At 40.0% G+C, this 26,999-nt stretch overlaps 1 protein-coding gene across 12 annotated transcripts; it reads left to right on the top strand.

Moving 5' to 3' along the window:
- Positions 1-9: 9 nt before the first annotated feature.
- Positions 10-26,748, top strand: LOC130165305 (uncharacterized). Of its 12 annotated transcripts, XR_008826774.1 has the most exons (14): positions 11-595; positions 855-923; positions 2,280-2,381; positions 10,337-10,654; positions 11,352-11,472; positions 19,487-19,526; positions 19,623-21,690; positions 21,910-22,227; positions 22,517-22,631; positions 22,857-24,353; positions 24,549-24,854; positions 25,578-25,692; positions 25,927-25,984; positions 26,268-26,748. XR_008826774.1 is itself a non-coding variant. In XM_056370459.1 (7 exons), exons 3-7 carry the CDS (start codon positions 2,291-2,293, stop codon positions 26,391-26,393), a joined length of 696 nt encoding a protein of 231 aa, XP_056226434.1. In that variant the 5' UTR covers positions 52-595; positions 855-923; positions 2,280-2,290; the 3' UTR covers positions 26,394-26,748. The 12 variants fall into 12 exon arrangements, 2 of the variants coding, with proteins under 2 accessions (XP_056226434.1, XP_056226435.1); XR_008826775.1 differs by having other exon boundaries at positions 10-595; positions 19,490-19,526; positions 19,623-22,227; XR_008826771.1 differs by having other exon boundaries at positions 10-595; positions 19,623-22,227.
- The last annotated feature ends 251 nt before the right edge of the window (positions 26,749-26,999 follow it).

Raw genomic sequence — 26,999 nt, 5'->3', positions numbered from 1 at the left:
CTGGAAGTCTCGCACTGTTTTTGTTTTGGCCAGCAGAGGGCGCTACCGGGTCGCTGGAGCAGCTCCATATCACTCTTCTTCTGCAACTAACTACTTCCTAGGTTGCCATTAAAACGAAGAAGAAGAAGCAGAAGAAGCCGAAGAAGCCGAAGAAGCAGAAGAAGCAGAAGAAGCAGAAGAAGCCGAAGAAGCAGAAGAAGCAGAAGAAGCCGAAGAAGCCGAAGAAGCCGAAGAAGCCGAAGAAGCCGAAGAAGCCGAAGAAGCCGAAGAAGCCGAAGAAGCCGAAGAAGCCGAAGAAGAAGAAGAAGAAGCAGCAGCAGCAGCAGCAGCAGCAGCAGCAGCAGCAGCAGCAGAAGAAGAAGAAAAAGAAAAAAAGGGAAAAAAGGAAAGAAGAAGAAGAAGAAGACGACGACGAAAACGACAACGACAACGACGATAACAACAACAAAACAAACAACAAAACAAAAAAACAAACAAACAAACAAACAAACCAAAAAAAAAGTACTTGCAGAAAACTGTTGTGTTTTTCAGAAGCAAGTTTCAAGTGAATCCACAACATCAGCACAAACGTCTTTTGAAGCCAGGACGTAACCAGGTGAGAATCATAGGTGGGGTTACGGGATTTAGGAATTGTACCACCAGGTGATAGGTTAATGATATGTAGGCAAACAATTTGATGTGGGCTACCATGTGACCCACAAATATAATGCATCATTTTAATAATTAACATATGCAACAGGTGTGAGGGTAACTGTTGCTTGTTTGAAAATTGTTGTTAGAAATTGTAAATGGGGAATATGACTTTTTCCTACAAAAACATAAAATCTGAAGATTTTTCTTCTTCATCGCTTTAGGGATAGTGGAGAGGAAGGAGAAGAGGAAGACTGGATAGGAAGAAGAGAGAAAGAGTTAGAGGAAGAGAGGTAAAAGATCTATTACAGAGCTGCTAATTTATTATTCTAAACAAGGAAATACAAAAATGAGGCAAACAATGGCAAACTGTTCACTGAAGTGTCTAATAGTGTTATCTAATATCTCTATTATCTGTATATAATCTGTATTATTTGTTATTAAAGACTGGGCAGGAAGCAAAAGAGAGCAAGAAGGAAGAATTAAGGGAATATAAAGAGTGGGACATGTGATATTTTATGTCATATGTAAAATTTATATCATTTATATTTTACAGATGTCAATTTCACTCCAGCTACACAAAACAAAAACAACAAACAAGAGATTTGACAAGATATTGTCATTTCAGAGTCTTGTACTTTGTCCAAAATCCCAACAGGCCGAACCTTTTTACATGCAAACAAATATTTGCAATTGTCAAAACACAAAATGTAACATTAAGTGAGCAAGGACATTGGGATATTTTAGGAAAGGTGGTGTTAAAAAGAATAGTTGGGCATAGTTGAGTGGTGACACATGTTTGACTGTATATCTGGGTCATGCTTTGGCTTAAGGCTGCAAAGCTTTCTGTCATGTCTGTCAAGTTTCTGTTTTGATTTCGCACATTTCACGTTATGTCTTGTCTTTCCTGTTTTATTTTGAAATCACTAACCCTTTGTCTCTGTTCTACCTTCCTGCACGCTCTTCCCCCGTCCCGTCACACCTGTTTCTCATCTTCCCTGATTACCTCTTGTATATTACCTTGTGTGTCTCACAGTCTTGTTGCCAGTTCGTTGCACTTAACGGTCCTCGTCCCAGCTCTTGTCAAAGTCATAGTCTGTTTTGTGTACGACCTTGTTTGCCTTTTCGACCTGCCTTTTTGCCTCTCGACTTTTGGATACCTCTGCCTGTCTGTGTACCGAACCCTGTCTGGAATAAAACCTGCCTTTACGTCAGAACCCTCTGTGTTGTGCATTTGTGTCCACCTGTTCTGTGCTCTGGTGAGTTCATGTAACTTTCAGAGGAAACGGAAAAAGACAGATGTGCCTTTTTCAAAACACATTTCCCCCTGTGTTGTTTTAATCACTTAAAAATAAAATAATCATTTTCTCCTTTACAGGACATGGATTTTCATGAATTGCTTCCTTGAATATGACTCCATGTAGATGTAACTTAGTGGTACGCAGTGTCATGTGGGTAATGCATGATGTCGTTGTTATGCGTTTTTTAATTTAACACATTGATGTTATAGGAATATGTTTCTCCAGGTTGAGTAATTGCTGGTTTTTATTTACATCTGCAATATAGATTAAATGTATTGATAACTGTTATATTAAAGCCACATTATATTCATAACCATTACTGCTCGTCATCTGTTTCCTGCTCTGTAGCGGTTTGGAAGATGGTGAGGACCTGGCTTAATACAGACACCAGCAGCAAGCTGAGGTTTGTCTCCGGAGGTGACATCCAGACCAACATTGATCCCTGGCCAAGTACGTGAACACCCACAAACACATAATGCATTTTTCAGAATGCGTTTATCACCTTGTCAGTCTGACCGGAGATAAATTCAGTCTGCTTCACAAATGTCAAATGTGAGTTCATACAAAACGCTGAAAATGTGGAAATTACACAAGCGTAATGAGAAATTACTTTCTGACTAATAATCAGTGATGCATTAATTAAGTATCAATCTACAAATATATTTTTAATCTCAATGAAATGAAATGTTGTGCTGGTGTTTAAACAGTATATGTAGGTTATACATGTATATCCTACAGATAGTTTTTTATTTATTTATAACTATATGTGTACTACTCCCTCTGCTGACAAGCCACAGTGTGCATCCCTCACAGTCATGTGGAGCAGCTGCAATATATTTGATGTGGCACTTTGCTTTCTGTTAGCTAGGCTAAAGTGTCACCCACTAACTGATACCGAGACTGAGATACTGACATGTTTAGTAATGGTGGCTGACCACAGAAATGACACTATGTCATGTACCATAGCTAATGGACTATGCTGCTTCACACACATCATTTTCTTGCTTGTCTTATGACTGTGGTGGAGGAACATTCAGCCTAGTTTCATTCGTTATTTACTTGAATGTATACTTGTTGCGTTTCAACCGCAACCTTGAAACGTAGAGCCCTGACCGCCGACAACAAAAAAAGTCAGTGTTGATCTGCATCTTTGGTGACCTGTTCTATGCGGTTCCATATCCTGTAAACCTGCATCTATTCAACTCTTTCTGAATGCCAGCCTACTTTCAGTTTTTGTCAGTATCTTTTTTAGTTTTGCTTAAGTCCCGTCTATTTATAGTCCAGCTGAGGAACTGAGCTTTGGCCTGAGAAAGACAAACAAAAGATGTATTCTCATCCTCCAAATCACAAATTGGGCAGTCGGTAAGGCAGGAAAGAGGAAAGGGGTGACTGTTCGTCTATAAATCTGTGTCTTAGGATCCATGTTAAAGAAGCTATTGATGTTGTTAGAGTGCTTTGTTTAAATAGATGATAATAGACTGCTGTATATCAGGGATCCACCATAAAACACGCCACTTTTTATGTTGTGTAGATGGCCTGTCATTTATATCTTATCATTTCACATATGACTCATTCTTTGACTAATGATACTAACACAGTGAGCCTCTGTAACTCTGTTGGTTCCTAAAAACAGGAAAAAAAGACGTCTGCCCTCAATGCAATCATTTTTGACCACAACATCCTTGAATTTATGATGCTCAACATTTGCAATTTTCATACTTACTTGGATGTTTTATATGGAAACAAATTACCGTCTGTTTATCTTTATCGTTCATACTGGACTTGTTATAAATTCCATAATGTTGGAAAATAATTTCCAGCCATTAAATAACTGTTTGGCCTCATATCATTGTAATATATCATTTTTTAAATTTTTATTTGTCAATTTTTCCTTCAAAAAATGAACAATTTGAAGCCATCTGACGTTCTTCAGGCAAATCTGTTGAAGTACGTTTTATCTTTTCTTTTTATATGTACGGTATAAATGTTTCTTTTTCTTTCGTTCAACATGGTGCTTCATCTGAAATTGATGCTTTTCAAGGAAACCCGAAATCCATCACAGAGCGTTTTAACAGGAAATACAAGTGGTCATGACGCTTCCTTTCACCATCAACACTTACCCTGCTCCTTTCGATATAGTTTTCTGACAGCAGCACTGTTGTTTGGACCTTTCTGCCATTATGGATCAATGGCAACCTTGGTTGGTTCTGCTTCTCCGCGTGTCTTTGTGTGTTGACACTGAAGGTACTGTACAGCAGCTTTTCATCAGATACAGCTTATGTCTGTCAAGTACTTCCTTTCTTAGTTTCCTTGAAGTAGCCTTTTCAAGTGCAGTCAAAAAAAAAACTACAACGATTTAAAGATTTTAAATATTTCCTCTGATTGCAGAGACTGTTGTGAAAACCATTGCAGGGAAACAAGATGTTACTCCAGTGTGCACTGCTGCACTGCAATTCATCACACTGATAGTATGTGAGATCAGCACAAAGAGGAGCAGGGGACGACTGTGTCGTCTGCTGTATCAACACGGACATGACTTTGAGAATGGCTGTGAATCCCGGTTCACACTTATGACGGACAATCGGACTGTATTTCTCCAACTGACCAGTTTAACACCAGAAGACAGTGGGAACTACACCTGTGAGTGTTCACATATTCATGGAACAGATCTTCTTCATCTGAGCATCACTGTGGAAGGTAAATGTTTGATTTATTTACCTGCTTTAGCTGAATGAATCAGTCGTGCTTCACAGAGTAACCAACAGCAAACCAGGACACATGACAGCACTAGTTACTAGTAACATTAGCACTGACTGTAAGTAGTGCTAAGTGCCATTGCTACATTAACAGCTGTTTACTTACCAGTCTAGAAGTAAAGTTGTCACTTTATGATAGCAATTGTATTGTAAGCATGATGATGAATGAAGCTGTGGACAAGCGACAGTAACCACCACACACTACTGGCAAGAAACCACATTCTGTAGCAGTGAAAACTTTCATATAGCATCTTTACTAATGTATGCAGATGTAAAATGGAGACCATACAAATGTCAGATGTGCTATTAAAGGGAATAGTACTGTACTAACTATATTTATTGCTAAATATTGATATGCAAAATAAAATCGTATTTAAAATGAAGTGGTACCGATTTAAAAAAATAAAATAAATAAATAAATAGTTTCAGAGACGATGCAAGTATTAACATGTTTTTTTTTTGCTTTTTGTGTCTTTCTTACTCAGGAGATGAAAAGGCGAGCACTTCTATTAGAATGCTCAGTTTGACTGCTGTGATTTGTAATGCTGCTGCATTGATCATTGTTACTGGAGTTGTCCTTGGACTTATGACAAGGAAAAATTGTTGCAGGTGAAAATTCTTACTTCATATTTTTAACATAGGTAGTCGGTAAAGCACTGGAATTTAGGATACTCAACAGTTTAATAGCAGCAATGGAAAGTTAGTGTTTGTTCTTTCATTCCAAGACAGCATTGTCAGTGTCCAAGTGATCTGTTGTTATTTTTGAGGTTGTACTGTATTTTAAAATTAATAGTCAGAACTAGGGATTCGTGCACTAAGAAGGGGCCTTAATTTTCAATTTGTGGTTGAACTATTTTATTTGTATAGGTTATCCTGATATCCACTGATGTAACTCTGATATTCCTTCTTATTTTCAGAAACCATACAAGGGAAGGACTATCTGGATTATATGGATGTGAAACCGCCTGCTCTTTGGTGAGCAAGGTATGTATTTTTTATTTTATACCTTCCAACTTAGTAAGTAGCAAATGCTCTAGTTATTTGGCTGCTGATCTCACGCAATAACCTTTGCAGCAGTAGATGCATATGTTCCAAATTACTGCTGCCATCAGTCGTCGATTTACCAGAACTGCGTGTAAGATGTCTGCTGAGAAGAGAACACACTCAGTGGAAAGTCAGCGTGCTTGCCTAGTAACATGTCCTGTAAGACTTGTTTCAATTCCGGCTAAGCCACCAAGTCCCCCCTGTTCTCTTTCTTTTTTTAGTTGTCACGCCATTTCAATGTCTCAGTTCGGCAGAGAATGCTGTGAAAACTTTTTCACATGTGGCAAAAAGTGTTAAAATGAACGGAAGTGGCTGTCTCTGAGATGCTGTTAAACATTTTAATGTTAAGTAATTATGCTCCTAACCTTCTCTGCATGTATTATATAATCTGAATAGCCACAGGGTGTGCATGCTAAGGAAAAGAGACAAAGGTGTTTTTAGATGAGTGAGGTTAGGGGAACTGAGTTAGCGGAATATTAGGACATGAAAAGCTCAGTTTTCAGTTTGACTTTACTTTCTCCATACTATGTGTCAACCTTTTCAGACTTATACAACATGATACGTTAAGATTTTAGGTACCACTTTCTAATATGACAATATATATATATATATTTTTTGATTGTAAATAATGGTTTGATTAATTATTCCTAATTAATACCAATTTTTTCTGATGGGATAAGAAACCAAAGACCCTTAATTGATATGCTTTCATAGGGCAAAGATGACCCAGATGACCCCTACATGGGCCTTCAGCAGCGGGAAAGTGATATCTACCAAAACTTCGTCTCGACGCACCATCAACATGACGCCAAGGCAAATTCAGCCGGAAACAGATCAGTGACTGTCCATTTAGAAAAGGAAGCAAATGGAAGAGACACTGGTCAAAAGTATGAAATCTATGAAAACATCTAAACCAACAGTCAAAATAACGGTGATATCTACGTGCCCCAGAGCATCTGCTGGTCTCAGCCAAAATACTGTATATTTTTATTAATAGACTAGTTTAACAAGTTGCTGAGGGATATTTTTTTTAGGTTACCCAGAATGGTGTTCTTAATTAAATAATTGCAGGAGTAATAATATACAGAAATACTATAAAGTAAATGTGAAAAATGCTGTATGCTACGCTACACTACACTACACAGAATGATGTACAATGTTGCTAAATTTCCCTGATGTTTATATCAATTGAAAATTCTTGAGTGTTTGTGTATTTAAACAAATAAAGTTTCTACAATGAATTTAAAAAATGAAGACTTTAAGCTCTCATGCTCTGTTAAAGTTGACAGCTGTTTGGACCACTGTTCGATTTTACTCCCAAACACGTTTCACCAAGTTCAACAAGTTCAACAAGTTCTTACATGCAAGTGAGAGTGTCTCTTTGCATTCATGCACCGCTGCATTGTTTTACCCATGTGGATTAATACACTGCTTCCCAGAGAAGCTACTGTTGCATGATGACTTGAAAGTAGAAGCAGTCAAGGTTCACTTCTGTTTCAGCTTCTACTTTACCTTTATAAGGAGAGAGTTTGAGGTTCTTTCACGTGGACAGTAAAAGAACACTTCAGAGAGCTGCGTTGGTCGTCCTTGCAGAACAGCGTCCTGTACTTTGCTGGCACCACTTAAGATCTCTCGGCGAGTATGGATGGATGGAAACAGCTGTTTGTTCTGCTTCTGCCCGTGTGTGCGTGTGTTGACAGCAGAGGTACAGTACAAAAACCTTCTTTACATAACAAGATTTATCTACTCTGACTATTGTATCGCAGCTCGAGTGTAAAATATGATGCACTGAAAGCCTGTTTCCTTTTGATTGCAGTGAGTGTTGTGAAAACCGTCGGCAGAGACCCAGACATCACTCCTGTGTGCACCAGTGCAAAGTTAGGTGTCATTATATTAGTGAAATGTATGATCAACACAGAGACGCACCGGGGGGATAAGTGTTGCCTGCTGTATACAGGTGACAAGCAGTCTGACTATAAATGCGACTCAAGGTTCACGTTGCTAAGCAAGAATTATTCTATATTTATCCTACTAAATAATTTAACACCGACGGACAGTGGGAACTACACCTGTGAGTGTTCATATGAAAGAGGAACACATGTTGTCCATCTTAATATCACTGTTGAAGGTGAGCGTGTTCGTAATCTGAGCAGTTCGTACAAAATTGCAAGATATTGTGGCGTGGAAATACAGACTGTCCTGACTTTCTGTGTGACAGCAGGTGGAGAGGAGGGAACTTTCTCTGGCGTGAGGTTCATTGCCTCACTCATCATCGCCATTATCGTTCTTGCCATGTTCATCATTATGGCTGGGATCATCTGTGATCAGACCCAGAGAGGAAATCATCACAGGTGAAAAAGTTTAACCAAATGCTTTAATACTTCACTTTTAGTGTGTCGTAGTGCCGTGTTGTACTGTAGCAGCACGATGTCCTCATACTCTCTTTACTCCCATTGAGCATATTGCTCCAATCAGCGTGTCACTTGGTTTTGGTTTCTTTGAAAACAATCACACTCTTTCATTTGCTCTAAAAATAGTTTGCTTGACAGCAGTTCCCTTTGTGATAGTACAGAGGATCCTACTAACTCTGACATTCATTTGTGCTAACAGAGAAAACACAAGGTCAGGAGCATCTGCACTAACCAGATCTGAAACTCCCTTCTCTTTGGTAAGAGCTACATAGTTCTGTTTTTGTTATTCTTCTCAACGTTTTGTAATGCCGACACATCACCTATTGTTTTCAACTACATGCAATTATATTTGAGGTGCGATAATAAAATGCTGATTTGTTTTCTCAGGACCAAGATGATCTCTATGCGAGCCTTCACCTGCCAGCCTGTGATGTCTACCACACTATCTCCTCAAGTTGCCATTATCATGATACTGAAGCAGGTCCAGCTAACAGTTTTAATAATCAGGAAACAGATGGAAAAGAGAAGGATTTACACCCAGATTACACAGTCTACGAAACTATCGAAAACTAAGGTGAAGATGATGTATGTAATCCCATTTACAAAATATTGCATGTGGACATTCTGACTTGCTAACATAGCACTGATTCTAGTTTGAAATGACCAAAGTAGTTAATTCTCTATGAATTATAAATGATGATGTACAATATTGTTTAAAAAAGCAAAAATTTACATATGATGATTAAACATTTAACTTCCAAAACACTTTTCTTGTTTTCAGCCAGTCTGTTTATGTCTGGACAATTGTCTTTAAAGGTAGTATATATGTAAGTTTTAATTCTGCTACCGAATAGGGTTTCTTGTCTGGAGCGAGTGGCGGTGGTGGTGATTATGGTCGCTTGCCAAGAGCTTCAGCCATCTTTGCGTTAACAAGAGGTTATTATATGCTCTCTGAGCAGCACTGCTTTTTCATCCTCCTATAGTGACTCACTGTTGAGATGGATGGGCCCGGGGCTGCTAACTAAGGTAGAAGAAAGGAAGTGATAGAAATAGAAGCGAAATAAGAGGGTTGATTTAGACCTCTGGAGAAAGCTCTAAGTGAATAAAGGAATGAAGTTTGATTCTGAACTCAAAATGTTTCCATCAGGCTGGTAAGTAAACAGCTGTTAATGCTAACATCGGCTATGTAGCAATATAGGAACTTTTAATATAAAGTCTTTTACTAAGTTTCAGTGTCCTGGAAACCTAGCCGCGTGTGTGGGGGGTGATTTTGCAGCATAAGTTGTCAAGCAGGGTCAAATGTGTATTAATGGATTCTATTGAAATTGTTCTGTCTCTGCACTTCATGAAAAGCTGTGGCCCTATTAAAAAAAAAAAAAAAAAGAAGAAGTATTGTGATGATGACAATCCAACTTGTGAGTAGCGTTAAAGTCAAAACAATCAATCCAGACTGTTGAGTAGACTTCTGTCTTGTATTGACTGCATTGTATTGCCAGTGCACAATATTCTTAACACTCTTTCTACCACCTCTGTACTGATGTAAACGTGTTGCCCTGTGACGTAAACACTCACAGCTGACAGTCACATTGACTTTTGTCCTTGAATTTCACCAAACAAGACGGTGAAGGTTGTCACATTGTCCTACATGAATGTGGGCGCAATTCTCAGCCTGCATATGTTATGTCAGTGTGTTTTTATGCACTTTTCTCTCTCATTCTGTGTTAACATGAAAGCACCAGCAGTAATGTCTTAAACTTCCTCTTTAACAGACCTCGCACTAACTGATGCCTCAGTGCAAGCTTTGAGGTTTAGGTCGCTGAAGATTGGTGGAAAGGGGTGTGCCTAACCCCCACTCTATACTGTATACTACTTGCAGTAGTTGTGTTGTTGCTTATAAGTCTTGACCAGTATGGGGAGATGGAAACTGTGGTTTGTTCTGCTCCTGCCGCTGATTTTTTATATTGACAGCCAAGGTACAGTACAGAAACCTCTTTCTATGTGTAACTTATGTAACACATTGTTCTCTGTAATTCATTATTTGTTTGGCTTTAAAGGAGTAACAGAATATGTTTGGTGATTTCTCTATCAGTGCAGTTAAAAGGTTTGTCAGGCATTTACATAGGCAAGAAATCAGTAAGCACTCATTGACTATTTCATATGATATTGATTTTTGATTTCAATTATGTGATTGCAGAGACTCGGCTGCTTGTGAAAACCATCGGCAGAGAACCAGATGCCACTCCAATATGTGCCAATGATACACAGCATGAGCTCGTAATGTTAATATGTAGGATCACCACAGAGAGGAGCAGAGGAGAAGAGTGTCAACTAACGTATAAATATGGACATGACTTTAACAATAGTTGTGACTCCAGGTTCACACTTATGACAGAGAATCAGACTGTCTTTCTCCACCTGACCAGTTTAACACCGGAGGACAGTGGGAACTACTCCTGTCAGTGTGCAAACTCTGGTGGAACATTTAAGCTGCATATCAACATCACAGTGGAAGGTAAGTGACTGATTTATTTTCTTGTTTTTATGAGTTTATTCACTCGGGTGGCTGGGAAATAAAGGAAATTTGTCCAATATAAATAAACAACAGGGTTTAGAATATGTATTTCATCCAAAAAAAAACCCCAAAAAGAAAATAAACAAACAAAACTCAACATACTTACCAAAAATCCAATTTTCAATCATTTTTGACTGTTTACCAACATCTGTAATATATGCCAAGCTAGGTAGATAGGTAGCTACGTTATTAGCATCTTAACGGCAAATCAACAAAGTACTACAAAATTATTACCTGACTTCTCTAGAGATTCGGTACCACACACAAATATCATGTGTTTGGTGTTTCCACAACGCAAATGGTGCTGTTACTTCTTTTTTTAGGAAAGATTATTTTTTATTTTTTATTATTATTATTATTTCAATAGAAAACGGATGCAAAGTAGACCTCGGATTCAGAGGAGTTGTACTGAAGTCTCCACAGTTTTACCCTGTGTCACACAGTTGAGGTGCAAGGGGGAAAAAGAAGAGAACGACCGTTTGAAAGGCCTCAGAAATAAGTTCCTTCAAACTGCTGCTCCCTAGATTGAGCAGATTCATGGACACACACACACACACACACAAACTGCTCCCCAATTATAGTTGTACGATACCGATGCTGCTTTTCTGACTTTGTTTTTTTCTTTCTATGGTTAAAGGGGATGAAAGCATCAGCAGGTCTACAGAAATACCCTTCCCTTATGTTGGAGTTGGTGTAATTATATTCCTCATTATAACTGGAGGTGTCCTGGGATTGATCTACGGAAAACTTCATAATGGGTAAGAGATGAATATCGTGCTCAAAGAGAATAAAATAAGCTTTAGCAAAGCATAATAGCCTTAAGCGCTACATCAATAGCGCTTAAGGCTAATTCTGTCTGTTATTTTTATTTAATCAAAAGAATAGTCTTTATTGTCATTATACAAAGTATAACAAAACCTCAAGTGGCATCTCTGCAATAACAGCCCAATAAAAATCAGTCTGATTTACTGTCATCGTTGGGGGAGTTGTGGGGGAAGATGGAAGCCACTGCTCAGGAGAAGAAGCTGTTCGTCAGTCTATTTGTGCAGGACCTTATTCTGAACCGTTTACCAGTGGGTTGCCGGGGTGAGTAGAGGCTGTGGCAATGCTGCTGGCCTTCTTTCTCAGGCGGGTGGTTTAAATACAATCAAGGTGTGGGAGCTTCATCCCCACAATGCGCTGAGCAGTTTCCACCACACGGTGCAAGGTCTTTCCGCTCTGCAGCTATGCAGCCGGCATACCACACAGTTGTGCAGTTTGTAAGGGTGCTCTCAGCGGCGCTCCTGTAGAAATTCAGCATCAGCTTCTGAGGGAGCTTGGCTTCTTTCAGTTTCCTCAAGAAGAATAGTCTCTGCTGAGCTTTGTTAACCACACGTGAGGTGTTGGAGGTCCATGTACTTATGGTTTATCTGACTGTCTCCAAGGAACTTCAGCCTGTCCACACACTCCACTGCTTCTCCATAAATGTGAAGGGTGGGGTGGCCTTCCTCTTCTTCTGAAGGCATTCTCATCTCCTTGGTCTTCGAGGTGTTAAGGACTAAGTTGCTGTCCTTACACCACTCGGCCAGATGTAGGCCGTCTCATCATTGTTAGCGATCAAACCAACGATGGTATTGTCGTCTGCGAATTTTATCATTGAGTTGGAGAGTGAACAGCATTTGGCTCAAAACACAACCCTGCGGGGTTCCTGTGTCCAGGATGATGGTGGAAGAGGTGTGTCTCTCGACTCTGAGCTGCTGTGGGTGGTCTGTAAGAAAGTCCATAACCCATGAGCACAGCGAGGAACCAAGGCCCAGATTGTTCAACTTGCTGACAAGTTGTTGTGGGATTACCGTTGTTGGGTCTGAGCTCTATTAGTAACTGGAAATCATTAGTACTCGGCCTCACACGGGCGGCACCATTATGTTAACAGTACTCTACCTCATGAGCTGGACACCAAATGTGTTAGATTTCGGTTGTTTATCAATTTATTGGCTATCACAAATTAAGGAAATATTAATATTAAAAATATTAATATTAAATAATATCTTTAAAATGAATTAAAGTTCACGGGGCACCAGCCTAAACTAATAGGCAAAATAGCCAATATGGTTTTAGTCTCAATTTATTACCATTAATCTGGAACTCTGATTAACCATTAGCTTACTAACTATAACCAAATTACCAAATCAATAGTAAGTTACAGTTGAAGGATTGGAATTCTACCGAGTAGAGGTTGGCAATATTCACGCTTGTGCAACATTAAAGACACCAGTGGTTATACTTAAAAGGCATTTATTTACAATGGAGCAGAGTAAAGTACAATGTCTAATCTAGCATATACAGGTGTGTGTGTGTGTGTGTGTGTGTGTGTGTGTGTGTATGTGTGTGTGTGTGTCTGTGGGGACACAGACAAAGGCAAGATGGCCGACTCAAAGTGGTCACTGTGACCACATGACCTGAACAAAGAAGACTACAAAGATGGCGGTAAACAAAGAAACTACTAAAATGGCCGCTGAGACCACCTAGTGTGTGTGAGAGGGGAGGTGTGAGTTTCTTTGTTAGCCTAGCTCATGTAATCTAAAGGTACCAGGTTAGAGGGGGAAGGTTAGCTTCATGCAGGTTCTAGGACTGAGACGTACTGCTATGTGTGTGAACATACGAGTACTCGATTAACTGTATGACTGACCACAACCTAAGCAAACATTACAACAACAAGACATCAATCAACAAGTACATTAACAAGTTAAGGCTTCTGCTGATTAGCTATGCTGTGCTGTGCTATGCTGTGCTGGGAGAGGTTAGGCCCAGTCCGTTAACGTTACCCGATCCTTGGAACAAGCAAAAAGGTCCTTTCCAGTGGTTTGTAAAATCCAGTGAGTTTGGGGGGTTTCCTGGTGGAATAAAGTCCTGTCTGGCTGTGTTGCTTGCTGGTATCTCCTTTGTTCTCCTCACAGAGTTAGCTGTTCCATGCTAACTCTGCTACGACTCCTGTTGCTTGGAAAATCAGCTGGCCTTGTGTTGTAGCCGCTGATTCTGAAGAGGATTTGATTCACTCACAGTTAATCCGAAGCAGGTCGCTGTTGTGGAGGAGAAGAGTGTTTGCAGGCTGCTGGTTGCAGGCCGGCGAGAGAGCTAGTTTCTCAGGTAGCAGAGCTGACCTGGGCTGGGGCCTTGTTGCCCTTTGAAGAACCGAGAGGGGAGGGCTGGAGCTGCTCTCCAGAGCAAGCCAAGAAGGGAAGAGAGCGAGAAGGGGTCTAGAAGACTGGTTTTGTTTGTGACACCTTAGGGGGTCACATGTCACACGCTGGCCCACACTGGCTGGCCAGTGGGGTCCATGGGGGGGAAGGGTCATCCCCAGGTGTGAACCGTGAGGAACTGTGGGGTGTGAATTCCTTTGTCCAGTGGAGCAAAGAAACATTTGGTCTATTGAATGACTGAGTCCCAACAGTCCCCCCTTTGTTGTCAGGATGCCACCTGACGTGTCATCCTGAGAGCATAATGTATAGTACATTTGTCATTTCATTCAACAGGTAACATCCGGGCATTTGTCAGCACTATCTATCTTGGCTAAGCAAGAACAATCAGGTTACAAAGCAGAGTTCAGATAATAACCACAATGATCGAATAGTGTAAAACAACTAACATGTTTCCTAGTTACTCATGGTGTTAGTGAGGACAGGAAAGTCAGTGATGTTAGTTTGTTAAGGTGAGATATAGAGGGTGGCACCTAGAATGACAAGATTTGGAGTGTCTGGGTGAGTGTGCCATGTATATGCAGTGTCCTAAACTTGTATCTGATTTGATTCAGAATTTAGTTTGCTGCTGCTGCTGCTGACAAACCCATTGAGTCCATCTGGAAGAGTGTAAGGTACCCTGAGCCTACTTACTGTCAGTACTCAGTGCGGCGAACTCTGGAGCGCCGGTGCTTTAAGTTTTCTTTAACCTGTGGCACAAAGCTGTAGCACTTTGAGTAGCTGAAGGAAGAACATTCAGAGGCATTGTCACTGTCTGAATTAACATGGTCAGAGATGACGTGGTCATTGTCTGATCCATGTGTTGACTGGTCCTGTGTCTGAGCCAGAATTTCTGCGTAAGGCCGTCTCCTGCTCCTGTTGTGGGAGTGCCTATCTCTACGCACTTGGTGGGCGTGGCGGTTACGCTCAGCACCCATATGTGGCCTTTTATCACCCCCCTTCGATCTGTTCTGAGGGTGATCTTTTGAGGTTACATGTCTGTGTGGCGCTAAGGTGTTTGAGTTGCTAGGCTCAGTTGTTTTCCCCCTTGCCTTGGAATTGACCATGGTTTCCCAAGCCATTTTTGTCATTTTCTTTATTTCCTGCATGGTGGGCTTACCTTGATGCGTCATCAGTGTAACATGAGTGCGTACACAGGGATGGAGGTTTCGTAGGAACAAAGACTTGAAGGTGGAGTTCTGCTCTAAGCCTGGTGTGTTCCTACCCTGAAAATATGCATGCCTCAAACGTTGGTAAAAGTCATTGGGATGTTCATGGCGGGAGTGTTTGATTTGAGAAGCTGCAACCAAAGATTCTATCTCATCTGCAGCAGGAGAGAATTCTTCTGTCAGTGCTTGACAGAGCTCTTTGTAGTCATCTCTGACACTGGGAGGCAGTGATTGCATAAACTTGTGGACTGCTTTTGAGCTGGTCTTCCACACAAGTTTAGTTTTCTCCCTTTGGGTTGCATGGGGCAAATCAATTAAGTTGTGATCTAACTCCCTAAAGTAGTTTTCAATATGTTGATCAGAGCTGTCTGGATCAAAATGTTCAATGTCCTTTGCTAATAACTCAAGCGCTTCGAGGCGGGGGCACTGTGAGGTCCCTACTGATGAAGGCGAGACTATGCTAGCTGGACTAGAGGAAGGAGCTGAACAGCGGTCATCACTCTCATGGAGGTGCAGAGAGGAGGCTGAACAGTCCGGAAAAGTTTTGGTCCTTCTGTTGGAGGGGTGAGCACAGGTGAAACTGTTATGCATCAGTGGCTGATGGGAACATGAATATCCTCTACCGGATAAACTACCTGTCTCTTCATTGTCAGTTTCAGGAAGATGGGAAGTCAGGTGGGTGTAACCTCTGTCTCTCAGTGGAGGTTGAGGAGCTGACTTCATTTCCCAGGACTTAGGGTCAGTTGGGAATTTGTCCCATCCTCTGAGTGGAGGCGGAGTTAACCTGTCATTAAGGGAAGATTGTGAAGCAGAGAAACCAGAATCACAAGCACTGACCGATCGTGGTGGAGCAAAGCATTCTGATTTAACCCTTAACAATTCTTCCTTGTGTGAACAGAGGTCTACCTCTGCTGCATGCAGGTCTCCTAAGTAGCGCATGGCTTTCTTGTTAGCTTCCTTAACTTCCTGGAGGAGAAAAGCATTTTGAGCTCTAAGCGATTTTACCTCCTCCTCTAGGGCTGCTTGGCTCTGAAGGGAAATGCTGGTCTGCCTGTGGAAGTTCAACAGTACACATCTTAACAATGGGCCTTTGGATGCAGTCTGAGCATCACCTTTGTCACTGAGTAGCAAGTCTATTTCTTTACTGCACTCACTGGAATTTAACTTGCTGATAAATTCTAGGTAGCCAGGCTTCAGGCTCTGTGCTAGGGAAGAAATAAACTGCTCTACACAGGAGTTCTCCATTGTTGTGTCTGGGAAAGAGGGAGGTTAAACAAGTTTTTCACAAAACAAGAAGGCAATATAGTTGGCTGCGGTGTTGCGCTGGCAGACACCTTGTAGTGTAGTTTGGTAGTACACTAGCCTAACTAAACAATGCAGTGGCCTACACTATGGGGGGTAGCTTCCTGTGGAGGAGGGGCAGCTACACTAGTGGGCATAAAGATTAAGGACAGTAAAGGCAAGTGCAGGTTTACTGTCTGCTTAAGAAATGTTTCAAAAAGCAATGACTGAGATGCAAGGCAGTAACAGTCCAAAGATTATCTCTTCAAGTTGACTCAGGCTGTAATGCAAGGCAGTAACAGCTAGGTGCAGAACTTGGGTTTCACAGGGCTGGTAGCACGCTGTGGCTCTATCTCAGGCTCTATTTCTTACTCAGGCTGAAATGCTTGGCAGTAACAGCCAGGTATAAGCTCTCTGTGTTACACAGGGCTGTCGGCACACAGTGTTTAATGTTAAAGGGAGCAGCAATTCTGACAGCTTTACTAGATAGCATTGAACACGTGGTATTCAAATGCTGAACTGAGGTTCTTACATTTCCTACAGAATAAACTCAACTGGAATTGTTAGCAACAATAGCAGGCTCTTGATACTAAGGCTTAAGTGTTAGCTATTAATAACTGGAGGACGTCTAATATTACTTCAGGTAAAATTAGTAAACCAATTCTCACCACAGTGCACTTGTTTGTAAGTACACCTGGACGTTTACTCCTGTGGTGGACTAAAAATTTTTCAACCTTTGCGGTTTTGGCCAAATTATGAATTTAATATTGCACAATTATGAATATTTGCCAACAGTACTCGGCCTCACACGGGGCACCATTATGTTGGGTCTGAGCTCTATTAGTAACTGGAAATCATTAGTACTCGGCCTCACACGGGCGGCACCATTATGTTAACAGTACTCTACCTCATGAGCTGGACACCAAATGTGTTAGATTTCGGTTGTTTATCAATTTATTGGCTATCACAAATTAAGGAAATATTAATATTAAAAATATTAATATTAAATAATATCTTTAAAATGAATTAAAGTTCACGGGGCACCAGCCTAAACTAATAGGCAAAATAGCCAATATGGTTTTAGTCTCAATTTATTACCATTAATCTGGAACTCTGATTAACCATTAGCTTACTAACTATAACCAAATTACCAAATCAATAGTAAGTTACAGTTGAAGGATTGGAATTCTACCGAGTAGAGGTTGGCAATATTCACGCTTGTGCAACATTAAAGACACCAGTGGTTATACTTAAAAGGCATTTATTTACAATGGAGCAGAGTAAAGTACAATGTCTAATCTAGCATATACAGGTGTGTGTGTGTGTGTGTGTGTGTGTGTGTGTGTGTATGTGTGTGTGTGTGTCTGTGGGGACACAGACAAAGGCAAGATGGCCGACTCAAAGTGGTCACTGTGACCACATGACCTGAACAAAGAAGACTACAAAGATGGCGGTAAACAAAGAAACTACTAAAATGGCCGCTGAGACCACCTAGTGTGTGTGAGAGGGGAGGTGTGAGTTTCTTTGTTAGCCTAGCTCATGTAATCTAAAGGTACCAGGTTAGAGGGGGAAGGTTAGCTTCATGCAGGTTCTAGGACTGAGACGTACTGCTATGTGTGTGAACATACGAGTACTCGATTAACTGTATGACTGACCACAACCTAAGCAAACATTACAACAACAAGACATCAATCAACAAGTACATTAACAAGTTAAGGCTTCTGCTGATTAGCTATGCTGTGCTGTGCTATGCTGTGCTGGGAGAGGTTAGGCCCAGTCCGTTAACGTTACCCGATCCTTGGAACAAGCAAAAAGGTCCTTTCCAGTGGTTTGTAAAATCCAGTGAGTTTGGGGGGTTTCCTGGTGGAATAAAGTCCTGTCTGGCTGTGTTGCTTGCTGGTATCTCCTTTGTTCTCCTCACAGAGTTAGCTGTTCCATGCTAACTCTGCTACGACTCCTGTTGCTTGGAAAATCAGCTGGCCTTGTGTTGTAGCCGCTGATTCTGAAGAGGATTTGATTCACTCACAGTTAATCCGAAGCAGGTCGCTGTTGTGGAGGAGAAGAGTGTTTGCAGGCTGCTGGTTGCAGGCCGGCGAGAGAGCTAGTTTCTCAGGTAGCAGAGCTGACCTGGGCTGGGGCCTTGTTGCCCTTTGAAGAACCGAGAGGGGAGGGCTGGAGCTGCTCTCCAGAGCAAGCCAAGAAGGGAAGAGAGCGAGAAGGGGTCTAGAAGACTGGTTTTGTTTGTGACACCTTAGGGGGTCACATGTCACACGCTGGCCCACACTGGCTGGCCAGTGGGGTCCATGGGGGGGAAGGGTCATCCCCAGGTGTGAACCGTGAGGAACTGTGGGGTGTGAATTCCTTTGTCCAGTGGAGCAAAGAAACATTTGGTCTATTGAATGACTGAGTCCCAACACCGTGTTAAATGCAGAGGTAAAGTCCACAAATAGCATCCTCATATAACTGTTTGGCTCCTTGAGGTGTGTCAGAGCAGTGTGAAGAGCGGTGGTTATCGCATCCTCTGTGGAGCGGTTTGACTCATAGGCAAAAACTGATGCTTATCCAGGTCAGGCGGGATTATGTATCTCATGTGGGACAGCGCCAGTTTCTCAAAGCACTTCATCACTATCGGTGTTAAGGCCACTGGGCGATAGTCATTCAGACACTTCACAGATGTTGTTTTGGGTACTGGGATGATGGGATGGGACAGCAGACAGTTCTAAGGAGTTGTTGAATACCTTGGTGAACACTTCTACCAGTTGGTCTGCACATGCTTTCAGCACCCGACCTGGCACTCCATCTGGGCCTGCCGTTTTGTTAACATTCACCTTCTTCAGGGTGGTCCTCACATGGTGGCGCTGTAGAACCAGTGATGGCTCTGTAATTCTGTTCTTTGTATTAGCTTCTAGCAAACTGAACGCACTATTCAGATAACAGTGTGTTTGTATATACTGTATGGGAGTGTCTTTGTGGGCACCATATTTCTATAATAACTATCCTATGTTATTATATAATGATATAGTACAATTTTATTCCTACACAATTTGAGGTGGTGGAGCAAATAAAGAATTTTTGTAATGAAATGTTTTTGTTTGTTGTTTACCCAGTAGAAGACAACTAGAACCCATGACCAGCCACGCAACCATGGTACTGTACACCAAAATGCTGGTACCTACTGTACTTTCCATCTGCCAGTTATTTCACCTCAGAAACATTTTTTTTAACTCTTGTGTTCTTCTGCAGGAGCCGGGAGACATTGAACCGTACAGCACTTTCATCCAGAAAGAGAATGAACTTTACTCAGTCGCCATGATGTACAGAAACACATGATACACTAAAACTGATGCTGATAATTCAGATGTGTTCGCCAGAGATGACACAGATTTCGGAATTCCTTTATACAGCATCCATTATACAATACCTACCGCTATGTGACGCATGTTTTTCTATTGATTAACAAGTGAAACTGGGCCTGCCGTCCATAAGGAAACTATTTTAGTTTGCCATTATTTCACTCACTCATTTGTCCTTTTAAAATGTTAAATTCCCTTTTGTAAATTTAATATTCTTAAAGGCATGAGAGCATTTTACTGCCTAAAAATATGATATATTTTAATATATTAATTATTACAAAATAATAGTTAAAACAAAATTTGCATTTGTTCTTTTGATGCCCACTGTTTTGTACCTGCAAATCCAAAATATTCAGATATGTAAATATGTTTTAGATTATATTTAAAACAAATATCTCATGTATTTTCATGAGACATATAAGGATTTCTATGTGAATCCAAATAATATACACAAGCTCTGCAATGCTTTCGGATGTATGATAAGTGATGTACACAGGCGTGTTTCAAGGTGTTTTGTTTTAGCGTGAACGTCAGTTGTCAGTTTGACCTGTCACTTCCTGTACTAACACACGTCTACCATGAGGCTTTCTCAGCCGCCTCCATGATGTTGCAGGTGCCTTCTTACCTCTCTGGCACATACATCGATTTAAAGAGAGACCCAGCAGTGGGGTATTTTATCATTTTTTATTATACATGCTGTGAGTGTGACTCATTTCACATAGTAAGAAATATGAGTATTTTAAGTCTTTGAATCTTGATGCTTTGACACAAACCAACAAAACAGCTAAGTTAAGGCAAAAAACACATTTGAGCTTTTATTTTTTCTTGTCACAGATTATCTTCATCTGTCTGAGTTGTCCTGATTTCTCCAACTATCCAAATTACATGACAGGAAGAATGAGGGTGGCGATCATAATTGCATTTTGTGACGCTCGGAGATTAATTATTTTTTTATATTTAGACTGAAGTGTCCTGCATCAGACTCACTTATGCAACCACCAGTGGTATTAACACCCACCAATGCATAGACATCCTTGTATCAGCTTTGAGTGGTGTGTTAGTTGTCATTGGCGTTTCCTGTCGTCTCTCTGCCGTCTACTCTCTCTTAAACCTTTGGCCTCTGGGGTCTTAAAAGTACTTCAAAGTAGATGTAGTCAAATATAACACTTCCTGTTTAGCACAAGCTCACAGACCTATGAGGTATTTTAGGTCGTTTTGTGGTTTAGGGAGCAAAAGGGTTGTGTCAGTGTTTGTCCTCCTCCCCTCTGAAGTTTGGTAGAATCACATTTAGCTATCATTGCTTTTCCTAACAGTGAGTTTAAAAGAGTGTAACCCACTATTTACTTTATCCTGCTCATTGTTATGCAAGAAATATGTTTGCTTATGTCATTCATAAAAAAAAATAAATAAACGAAGAATTAGCTGCTCAAACACTGTCACTATTTTACTTTTTGATAGTATTAATATGAAGGCAGAGGCCTGTAGAAGCTCTTCCTTTTTAGAACAGTTCTCATCTGCTCAAATGTTGTGAGAGTGGGGGTTTGCGGTTTAAGCAACCAGAGAAAAGTGCAAAGTAGTGTGTCCCGTCAGTGCAGTACACTGTGCACTACCAGCAGCCGTTGCTTCATGACCAGTGTGGGTGGATGGAGTCCGTTCTTTGTTCTGCTTTGTTTTAACGGCAAAGGTACTGTACAGTTTTAATGTTCATAGGTCAAATTGATGCAAGTCATTATTCTTGAATAATCTTTGTCTTTGGGGAATATTAAATCATATTAGTTTACACCAAACACCTAAATACGGTGCTACTGCTAACTTATTAAATGTTGATTGATTGCAGTGACTCTTAAAAACCCTCAGGAATAAACCATATTCTTGCTTAGATGTCTTGACCAGTATGGGGAGATGGGAACTGTGTTTTCTTCTGCTTCTGCCATTCATTTTTTATATTGACAGCCAAGGTACTGTACAGAAACTTCTTTATGTATAACTTATGTAACACATTGTTCTCTGTTGTTCACTATGTCTTTGGTTTTAAAGGAGTAACAGAATATGTTTGTATAATTTACTTATTCAATGCAGTTAAAGTTTATCAGGCATTTACATAGGCAAGAAATCAGTAAACACTCATTGACTATTTCATATGATATTGATTTTTTATTTCAATTATGTGATTGCAGAGAATTGGCTGCTTGTGAAAACCATCGGCAGAGAACCAGATGCCACTCCAATATGTGCCAATGATACACAGCATGAGCTCGTAATGTTAATATGTAGGATCACCACAGAGAGGAGCAGAGGAGAAGAGTGTCAACTAACGTATATATATGGACATGACTTTAACAATAGTTGTGACTCCAGGTTCACACTTATGACAGAGAATCAGACTGCATTTCTCCACCTGACCAGTTTAAGACCGGAGGACAGTGGGAACTACTCCTGTGAGTGTGCAAACACTGCTGGAACATTTCAGCTGCATATCAACATCACAGTGGAAGGTAAGCAGTGGCTCAGTGTAAATTGGTAATTTTCCACTGCATTGTTAAAGTTATGACAAATTTCAATAGCAACATGATGTCTGCACTTAATGTACATATGAAAAAAAGTAGATAGTGAATGTTTAATTACATGCTATAATCATAGCTGCATGTGAGATAATGTGCAGATATAAACCATTAAAATTATGTCATGAATTAATTTTATTAAAACAAAAAAGTCATAATGTTAATATATAAATCAAGGACCAGAGTCATTTTTTGAGTAATCTTTTTCTTCTACGTGCTTTAGAGGATGAGGAGCTCAGCAGTTCAACAGAAATCCTCATCCCATGTGCTTTGACTGGTGCAGCTGTGGTCATCATTATAACTGGAGTTATTCTGGGATTTATCCACAAGACCAAAAGGTTTGTTTATCAATTTATTTTTTGATAATTCATAGTTGAGGACTGGCAGATAAAGTGAAAAAAACTATTTATTAATGCAAATATTCATGATTATGCTCCTTTTTCTGACAATTATTTTTTATTATTGTTTTAAAGTTTTCTAAAAGATGTAGATGAGCTTTACTTTTTTTGTGCATGCACATGTGCGTATCTGGCGTTTCATTAACTATCCCATCTTATTTAAAGATACCGTTCATGGTCGATCATAGTCGATCATGGTCGAAGACCCAGATGAGCCTTACATGAGCCTTCAGCAGCCAACAGATGAACTATATGAAACTATCTCCTCAATTCAGCGTCAACGAGACACCAACATGACAAGATCAGGAAGCAATGTGTAGTGACTGTCCACTTGGATGATCAGAAATAGATGGAAGAGACACTGATTCAAGTTGAAAAAACTATGAAAACATTTCAACCTGAAGTCAGGTCAATATAAATATTATGCATCATGTGAATGTTTGATTAAAGGTTCCATATTGTATAAAGTGAGGTTTCCATGTCTTCTGTGCTTATAAAGCAGGTGTAGGTTCTATATTAATACTGTGAAAGTATGAAAGCGCTCTGACCACAGAGAAATGCACACAGCCTGTATTCAGAAAACTGAGCCTTAAACAAGCTGTCAAGACTTCCTGAACTTTGTGGTGTCACAACAAAGCTGTTACCGCCCTCAGCCATGCCCCAAGCTCCGCCCACCTGGACCCACCATCCAACTTTGCAGGATTTGGTTTCTCTGAGTGTTTACCTGAAATCTACTATATTTTTATTAGATCACTCAGAAAACAGTCAGCCAATCAGAAGAGAGGCTCAGAGCTCCAGAGAGAAACTTGAGAGAGGAGATGTAAAACTACACTGAGATGGTTTTTGGTTCTAAAAACAACAAATATATCTTCTTATGCATCAACGCTTAAAATAAAACAGGAAAAGTGAAAGTGTAAAACATGGGACCTTTAAAGCTATATGAAGAGAAGGACCTGGGTCAGGGACAAGTTTTAATCACTTCTGAAATCTACATTTGAACAAAGTTAAGTCACTTGCATCGTGTGCTGTGTATTCTTGTTGTGTCAAGTTATAACAGTGGTGTGAGGGACATAAATTGCGACGAGCTGCAGAGACCATGCAGCTCTATTTACACTTTAAGCTCAGGCTGGTCAATATGTGATGACCACAAAATCAAACATCTCTGTTTTAGCATGCTACGTGATGTTCCACTCTCACTGAACTTACACATTGCAAGACCTGTGCAGGCAATACTTGATACAGGATCTCAGTGGATCCAGCTCCAGCTGTAATCCAGAACATGTGACTGGACCTGAAGCACATGTAACATATGCATGAGCAGCTTTTTGACATTAATAATGTTGTGACCAATGTTAACTCTTCACCAAACGAGACGGTTAAAGTTATTAAAAGGTTGCTGACTGTTGTACCTTTAGGGAGTATTAATAAGAAAGTAGAAGCCTGTAGAAGCACTTCCGTTTTAGAAGAGTTCACATCAGCTCATACGTCAGTGAGAGCTGAGAGTTTGAGGTTTAGGCAACCAGAGAACAGTGCAAACGAGTGTGTCCCATCAGTGCAGTACACTGTGCACTACCAGCAGCAGTTGCTTCATGACCAGTATGGATGGATGGACTCTGTTCTTTGTTCTGCTTCTGCCACTAACTGTGTGTTTTGACAGCGAAGGTACTGTAGAGAAAATCCCTTTTAGTTCTCATCAAGTCAAATTGATGCGAGTCATTGAATAATCTTTGTCTTTGGTGAACATTAAATCACATTAGTTTAAACCAAATACCTAAAGACAGCAAGTGCTACTGCTAATTTACTGACTGATTCTTATTCATTGATTAATTAATTGATTGATTGATTGATTGATTGCAGTGACTCTTGAGAAAACCCTGGGGAGCAAACCAGATGTCACTCCACTATGCAACAATACTACAGCTATCACACTGATAGTATGTTCCATCAAGACAGAGAGGAGCGGAGGAGAACAGTGTCGTCTACTGTATCAATATGGAGAGGGCTTTCACAGTAGTTGTGACTCCAGGTTCACACTTAAGAACGGCAGTGAGACTGCATTACTCCACCTGACCAGTTTAACACCAGAGGACAGTGGGAACTACTCCTGTCAATGTTCATATCATGGTGGAACATATATTGTCCATCTCAATATCACTGTGGAGGGTAAGCAGATGACTGCTTTTCATGCTTTTTTGATTATGCTTTTGCGTCGTTAAAATAATGACAAATGTCTTTTTTAGCCTATGTCTTGCCTTAAAATGTTATTTTTATGCACCCCCTTGCCTAGTCCGGTTACACATATATGTGCACAGGTGTTTTCAGGTATGTGTATGCATGATTGGGTAAGATGATGATGGAGGTATGAGTGCCACTTGTTTTTCACTTAATTATGTAATTATTTCTATACATGTATGTACTTTATTTAGTGAATCACCTTTTTTATTTTTTTTATTTTTTTTTTTTATTACTTTCTTATTACTTACTTACTAATTTCATTCATTATTTAACTATTAGTTTGTATTTGGTAGCAGCTCACTCTACTGTGCCCCATTTTTATGGTCATATGTCAGGAAATGTTTTGTAAAAATGTTTAAAATGTTTAAATAAAAAGTTCCAAAAAAAAAAAAAAATAAATAATGACAAATATCAAAAGCAACATTATGTCTACACTTACTGTACATATGAAGTTGGACCCGTTTCAGTTTACAGAATAAAAAGTGTAGAGTTGTAATGTTTTAGAGTTTATTTGGGTAAACTTTTTACTGCAGCTGAATGTGAGATAGTGCTCTGCTGATATGAAATATCGGATCTTTAAAATTATGTTATTCAAAATTATGTTAGTCATTCGTCTGACAGAAGATTGTCTTTTTCTTCTACGTGCTTTAGAGGATGAGGAGCTCAGCAGTTCAACAGAAATCCTCATCCCATGTGCTTTGACTGGTGCAGCTGTGGTCATCATTATAACTGGAGTTATTCTGGGATTTATCCACAAGACCAAAAGGTTTGTTTATCAATTTATTTTGGATAATAACTTATTCATAGTTGAGGACTGGCAGATGAAATGAAGAAAAACTATTTATTAATGCAAATATTCATCATTATGCTCCTTTTTCTGACAATTATTTTTTATTATTATTTTAAAGTTTTCTAAAAGACGTAGATAAGCTTTACTTTTTTTGTGCATCCACATGTGCGTATCTGGCGTTTCACTAACTCTATCCCATCTTATTTAAAGAGTCCGTTCATGGTCGATCACATCTGGATTATCTGTAAATGAAACTCCTGGCTGTGTGGTGAGTAATGTATTCTTTTGTTCTACACCTTTAAACTGGGAAAGTAGCTAGTTTAATGTTTGTATCCACACATACAGAAGACTATCAATCCATATGTACTGTATATGTTCATGATTTACTGATGTTATTGTGTGAAGCGAGACAAAATGAACTTTTCAACAGTAGAAGACACACACATGAAATTCCAGTTCAGTGGCAAACAGCCTGTTATCATTCACTGATGATTTCACTGAAATGCCTGACACCAGCAGTCTGACATGATGCATTATTATTTGTTTTCTAGGACCAAGAAGACCCAGATGAGCCTTACATGAGCCTTCAGCAGCCAACAAATGAACTATATGAAACTATCTCCTCAATTCAGCGTCAACGAGACACCAACATGACAAGATCAGGAAGCAATGTGTAGTGACTGTCCACTTGGATGATCAGAAATAGATGGAAGAGACACTGATTCAAGTTGAAAAAACTATGAAAACATTTCAACCTGAAGTCAGGTCAATATAAATATTATGCATCATGTGAATGTTTGATTAAAGGTTCCATATTGTATAAAGTGAGGTTTCCATGTCTTCTGTGCTTATAAAGCAGGTGTAGGTTCTATATTAATACTGTGAAAGTATGAAAGCGCTCTGGCCACAGAGAAATGCACACAGCCTGTATTCAGAAAACTGAGCCTTAAACAAGCTGTCAAGACTTCCTGAACTTTGTGGTGTCACAACAAAGCTGTTACCGCCCTCAGCCATGCCCCAAGCTCCGCCCACCTGGACCCACCGTCCAACCTTGCAGGATTTGGTTTCTCTGAGTGTTTACCTGAAATCTGCTATATTTTTATTAGATCACTCAGAAAACAGTCAGCCAATCAGAAGAGAGGCTCAGAGCTCCAGAGAGAAACTTGAGAGAGGAGATGTAAAACTACACTAAGATGGTTTTTGGTTGTAAAAACAACAAATATATCTTCTTATGCATCAACGCTTAAAATAAAACAGGAAAAGTGAAGTGTAAAACATGGGAC

This window comes from Seriola aureovittata, chromosome 24 (genome assembly GCF_021018895.1).
Source record: "Seriola aureovittata isolate HTS-2021-v1 ecotype China chromosome 24, ASM2101889v1, whole genome shotgun sequence".
Lineage (NCBI taxonomy): Eukaryota > Metazoa > Chordata > Actinopteri > Carangiformes > Carangidae > Seriola > Seriola aureovittata.
This window is presented reverse-complemented; position numbering and strand designations above follow the sequence as displayed.